Genomic DNA, 6,270 nt, shown 5'->3' with positions numbered 1-6,270 from the left:
TTGTCGATGTATGTGATGAATTTGTCAACCTCAATATATGTGTCCACAGGGGATGGGTGACGTGTGCGCGTTTCATATCGAGAGTGTGTATGTATGTACAAGTGATATATGTGTTCATATTAAATAGAACCGAGTATGTGATGGTTAATGAAAACGGTCGGAAACGGTCGAAAAACTCCTAAATTGTTTTCTACTTTTACATTTGAAATACGAAAACGAAAACGAAAATGGTAAAGTCGGACACGAAAACGAACACGAACTTACGAAATATCGAGACTTTCGAAAACGAACCAATTCGATCGGATTTATGTCGAACACGGTCGATATACGAAAACCTAATACGAAATACCAATATGTAGTACCAAGTGCATGACTAAGTATATAAACGATCAAGTTTAAGTGCATATAATAATAAAAAAGTGCATGATCCTTGGTCTTAGTATTTAATATAATAGCCCACACATAAATATAAGTCGAATAAGCAATTAATAGCTAGCAGGAACGCACTAGCCACCAGTAGAAAGAACGCAGATGCATGGTGAGTAGTCTGTAATTGGACTGTGTGACCCTACAGTTGACTAAATTCGGTTTAAACCAAATTTTGAATTCGAAATATTTCAAATTAAAAGTAGAAAAGTAGAAAACGGTCGAAAAATATCAAAACCGTTTTCTATTACATTTGAAATACGAAACATCTAAAATACAAAAACGAAAACGATAAAGTCGGACAAGAAAATACGAATTCGATCGGATCAAATATAGAAAGCGGTTCGGTTCGGTTCGGGATATTTCCGTTCCGTTTTCATCCTTAGTTACACGACACGTGTGTTGTCACTGAAGTCAATTGAACTTCTACATGCTCTAGATCATCGACATAGATTAATTATAATAGATAACAAGAGCATCAACTAACAAATAAAAAGCAAGAGAAGAAAATATAATATTTAAATAGCTTCAAGGAATCGTAATATAGAAAATGACTTAAAAAATGAAAGTGGTTCCATATATTTCGAATGTAAAGTAAATATTATATAAATTTCTAAGATTAAATTAGTTTTTATGGGTTTTAGTTGCAATTTTTAGAAAAATATATGGATAATCTTTCGTAAACAATTTTTGTTATTCTCTAGATAATCTCTAGATAAAGTCTAATTGGCCCTAATAGTTTGATTTATCTCTCTCATAATTTGATGTGGTATCATGTAAGAGTGTAAATGTGGCATCACACCACATTGATAAAAATTAATATTTAGAAAACAAATTTAAATGGTTTAAAAAGTTAGAGGATGTAAAAAAACTATTTCTTCATTGAGGGGTAGAAATCAGACTTTGTTTTAACTTAGAGAATGTCAACCACGATGGAGGTGTTTGCGAGATACGACTAGAGATTCATTAATAGAATTACGTCTTAGATGTTGCTTATGGAAACTTTTCCTTCTTCCTTCTTGGATTAAAACTTTATTTTTAGCTTGCGTAGACCTTTGTGTTTTTTTATAATAAAGAATAGCTATATGCATTAGTCAATGCCGAAGCTGAGATATTATTAATATATTTCATTTTCTAAAAAAAATAAACATTTTCCTTTTGATTGAATTCAAGCGCGAAATTCTAACAAACCAAGCGCGACGATGGGCTACAGCCCACAAAATACCCGGCCCACTCTGCCGAAGCCACCCTCTGTCACACGCCGGCGCACAGCGGGAGTGCGGGACGCCGGCACCTGGAACCTTGGGAGCACAACAAATCTGAACCCTCCGTTCCACCCTCGCCGCGCGACGCAAGTCACGCAGACGCTGCACGCTGTCGTCTCGCCCGTCTTCCCCCCGAAGGCCGCCCCGACCTCACCGCGTCTTCTCCTACTCGGCTTGACCCCTCCACCACCTCCATGGGGTCGTCGGAGGCCGACGAGGACCAGCTCCTCAAGAGCTTCCTCGCGGAGGTCAGCGAGGCCGAGCGGGACAACGAAGTGCTCAGGTCTTCTTCCCCTCCCTCCCTTTCTCATCTTCTCCACGGCGGTTCCCTTTCGCTGCGAATCACCGTTGCGCCTCATGTAGCTTCAGATCCCATTTGTTTCGGGTTCTTCGTCTCTATTGTGCGGCCTAGTGGATGTAGCAATTGGCTGGGCGCCAAATCTTCGCTGAGATTTTGGAGAACCCTTTAGCTCGAATGAACCCTAGGTTGCGTTTGTACAGTCGTTCGCTTGTTCTAGTTGCCTAAACGCGTGGGTTTTGTTGGTTAATTGTTTTTTGTTGTCACAAGTGCACCAAAATTATTATTTATTTTGTTGCTATGGAAATTGGTACAGGAAATTAGCTTCTGCCACTTCCTTATGCAATGATTAAATCCTGGTATAGCCATAGAATACACAGAATGTGCGGTTTCGAGCGGTCGTTGGTACTTGAGATCAGTAGCAGAGCATTGGAATTGTTCAAGTTTGGTTGGCAGGAGCTAGACCTTGCAGTTCGATGACTGACCTAATGTTCGAATTTAATGTGAAACTTTTCTAACTGTCATATATAAACATTTTTTTTTGTGAATTGCTATCATAGAGTTAAGTAGTCTTATAATATTATTCTTGCAATCCATGTTTAGAAATCTTCCATGCTGAGTGAGACTACCCTGTTTTCAGAAAAAAAAAGTAACACCAAGTATTGAAGAAGGAGTTATACATGAACCTCCAACTTATACAATGATGTTTCTTATAAGTTGAATTATATTATATAGTGGTATTTCTTTGCAACAAAGATTAGAAGTTTGTTACGTGGGAACTAGGGATATTTTCAATTGAAAGAAATGGATCAATTGAAATTTCATGCTAGGTTATATTCTTCTCAACAATAGTTCCCTATCCTGACACATCCTAAATTTATCAGGATACTTGGTTGCTTCAAGTTAAACCCCTTCGAGCATCTTAAGTTGTCTTTTGATTCATCACCAGATGAGGTGAAAAAGCAATACAGGAAGGTATAAAGGCATTGATTTGATATTTATAAAGTCTTCCATTTGATTCATTTTTTGTGTAGATCTAATTTTTTTTTGTCTGACGTGCTTTCTGCAGTTATCATTGTTGGTCCATCCTGATAAATGCAAGCATCCTCAGGCACAAGAAGCTTTTGCAGGTACTGAAATGAGCCAGTAACGAAACTACTGGAGCACATGAGAAGCAAAGTGCTACAGTAATTCATTATATTGTCATGTTGTGAAATGGTATCACATTACATTGCTGTACGGCATATATGGATTTATTTTTGAAATATGATATGTACGATTTATAAACCATCAAGGAACATATGCTGGTTGGTAATTCTATATATCCTTCAAATCGGAATAAATAAATAACTTTGAAATGGATAGCATCAGCATGAATAGGCTTTTAAATTTTCATGTTCGGAAAGGGGCATGAGTTCGTAATTCATAATAGAAAAGAACTGGAGATGGATTTAATTGGATGTTATCAGATATCCACAGTAAGGCACAGATTAACTATTCAAAGAATTAAACAACAAAGAAATGATCTTAGAAATGGGATCTGTGCATTTTTTAGTTTTGCTCATTAAGATAGTAGTGCTAATAAGGTGTTAACCTAGGATTGCTCATTTTGAGTATTCCTGTATGACTTATGGTTTTCTAAAGATTATCTTGGACCTTTTGCACTACCTCTGCTTGTAAGATCTGGACTTCTGTAGTTAAATCTGTCATAGCACCACTGAAAGTGACCATGTTTGAATGGTATAGCTCTTTTCCTTGGTCGTTGATATATATTCACTTGATGGTATAGCTCTGGCAAAAGCACAACAGCTCCTGCTTGATCCACAGGAAAGAGGCTACATTCTTGACCAAGTTACTGCTGCAAAAGGTGTGAATTGATCTTTTTTGTATACCTTATTGACAACAATGATTTAGTTAACTGAAGTACAGCTACCATGAACTAAACAAAATTTTATGTTCGTTTGTGTTGAAAAATACAGAAGAATTGAGGGCAAAGCGGAAAAAGGAGCTGAAGAAAGATAGTGCGTCCAAGATAAAATCTCTTGTAGATGAGGTAAGAGAATTTTATGGAAGGTGATGTGACTTTTGATTGGACTTTGCAAAACTTGAGAAAAACATCTATCCATAAAGAAAAATATTCCATCTATCTGAAACTTCATTTGTTGAAATCTCTAATGAATGCACAGTAGCTGTTTCATTTTGCAAACATCATCTGCATGTCCCAGTAGTTGGATATTAACAAAATATTATGATAATAGTTCAGTTCTGTGAAGTCTTTGATATATCTTATTGGATTTCATGCATCTTCCACATTTCAGAACCCCTAATGATTTGCTTGCATATATGCAGGGAAAATATGAAGAGCAGTTTGAACGATCGGACGAATTTCAGCAGCAGTTAATAATTAAAGTACGTGAAATTTTGACGGACAAAGAATGGCGTCGGAGAAAAATGCAAATGAGGGTAGAGTATTTTTTCCCCTAATGTTATCATTTGGGATTGTCGGATGAGCTATATTCATGTGGGCGTTGCACAGATATCTGAGGAAGAAGGAAGACTTAAGAAGGACGAGGAGGAAACAAAAGAGATGTGGAAGAGGAAGAGAGAGCATGAAGAGAAGTGGGAGGAGACCAGAGACCAGCGGGTATGTTTGCAGTCTATTCTATGTAGAAATTTCACAATGTTAGCTATGCTCGCTTTCTGTTGACATGTCAGTACGAAATTAGGTCTATGTACTCGTACTGAAAAATGTACCAAAAGCTGGAAAGGAGAAGGATCATGATGCATAACACAGTACTGCTCGTAGATATTTTGCATAGTAGCTGATACTACCTCAAATGCTACCTTGAGTATCTGGATTTTTGTGGCCTACTCCCTCTGGCCACAAACACATGTTGTTTAGAGCTAGATTTGGTCAAACCTTAAAAATTACGAACATCAAATAACTGTTCCACTATTTTGTTTGGACTTTGGAAACATGTTGGTTATATGTGTGGATCTGTATTGAAAATACGCAAAATCTCTTAAGTTCAAATGATTTTCAGAAATATTCTAGAAGAAATTAGTGGTCAAACATATGCATTGAAGACTGGAAAGTCAAATGTGTCAAGTATTTTTTACCAGAGGGAGTACTTTTCTAGAACATACTACTTGCCATTTCTGACTCTTCAAAGCATGAGGTGGTTAGCGTCCTTGTTATTTGGTATCCCAAGGCAATAATGCAAGGTGGAAGGATTAGGGCACATCACATATATTCAGAGATGCATTCATGACTTCAGTTACTGTGATTTTTTCCACATTCTCACTAAGGTTGCACTTACACTATAAAGTTCATTCCCTGTGATCTGTATATAGTGCAGCTATCTTTGCTCAAACGTACCATCTTTGCTCAAACGTACCAACTGCCTAATACAATGGATTTTGGGTTTGTAGGTCTCCAGCTGGAGGGATTTCATGAAGACAGGAAAGAAGGTTAGTGCATATGGCAAGTAGTATGTTCCTATTCATGAATTTGTATCTGAAATTCCTTTCTGCAGGGACGGAAAGGTGAAATCAAACCCCCAAAATTAAAGACTGAAGATCCAAACAAATCTTATGTCCAAAGGCCAGTAAAGCGCAATTGAGAGGAATGATATTAGTGTCAGCAATCAAAGAACATCTGGTAGCGATCTTTGGTGTCACCAGATTCAAACTGCAACCCTTCCATGTTGCGCTGGCCCTCAAGGTTGTGAGGTTCAATTATGCCCGCTGGGCTGATGAGCTCTAGTGTCGTCAGTGAACAGAACAGATTTTACCCGTATTGCTACCTAGAGTGATTTGGGTGATGTACTCATCAGTCTGAAGATTTTACTGGAAAGAAGTACAAATTTTCCGTTGGAAAAGAACCTACTGAAGTGAATGTTGACAGGCTCGTCTCTTTACTGTTTTGTATCATTTTAATGTAAGTAATGCTGATATATATACATGGTTTGTCATCATTGATGCACTTTTCACTAGATGCCGATGTAGAGAATAGTCTGGCGGCTGACATGATTTATGAATGAAAATTGCCCGTGCGATATTCCGAAAAGCCATGTACCAGGAAAGGTCGATGTACTCTTGACGATGAACAGGAAGGTGCTCGGTTAGTATCTGCATTCGACTGACTGCAATTCAAAACTGTTATAAGAGGAAAATCAACTTGTCGTTACCTGTTGGCCGCGTGCTTGGACTTGAATCCTCGAAAGCCCATACAGGAACATTACACTACCATTGTCAAGACTCAAGATCTGCATAAAAAAA

General features: G+C 37.7%; 1 protein-coding gene across 1 annotated transcript; it reads left to right on the top strand.

The window, feature by feature from the left end:
• Positions 1,737-5,984, top strand: LOC8054304 (J domain-containing protein spf31). Its single transcript, XM_002468100.2, has 9 exons — positions 1,737-1,974; positions 2,874-2,964; positions 3,059-3,119; positions 3,779-3,856; positions 3,969-4,042; positions 4,339-4,452; positions 4,526-4,633; positions 5,422-5,460; positions 5,526-5,984. Exons 1-9 carry the CDS (start codon positions 1,886-1,888, stop codon positions 5,610-5,612), a joined length of 741 nt encoding a protein of 246 aa, XP_002468145.1. The 5' UTR covers positions 1,737-1,885; the 3' UTR covers positions 5,613-5,984.

This window comes from Sorghum bicolor, chromosome 1 (genome assembly GCF_000003195.3).
Source record: "Sorghum bicolor cultivar BTx623 chromosome 1, Sorghum_bicolor_NCBIv3, whole genome shotgun sequence".
NCBI classification, from domain to species: domain Eukaryota; kingdom Viridiplantae; phylum Streptophyta; class Magnoliopsida; order Poales; family Poaceae; genus Sorghum; species Sorghum bicolor.
This window is presented reverse-complemented; position numbering and strand designations above follow the sequence as displayed.

Excerpts from the sequence above, each read along its gene's own strand:
- LOC8054304 (XM_002468100.2), top strand. The coding sequence starts at position 1,886 with ATGGGGTCGTCGGAGGCCGACGAGGACCAGCTCCTCAAGAGCTTCCTC. Across the intron at positions 2,965-3,058 it reads TGAAAAAGCAATACAGGAAG|TTATCATTGTTGGTCCATCC; the intron begins GTATAAAGGCAT and ends TGCTTTCTGCAG. Across the intron at positions 4,453-4,525 it reads GGAGAAAAATGCAAATGAGG|ATATCTGAGGAAGAAGGAAG; the intron begins GTAGAGTATTTT and ends GGCGTTGCACAG.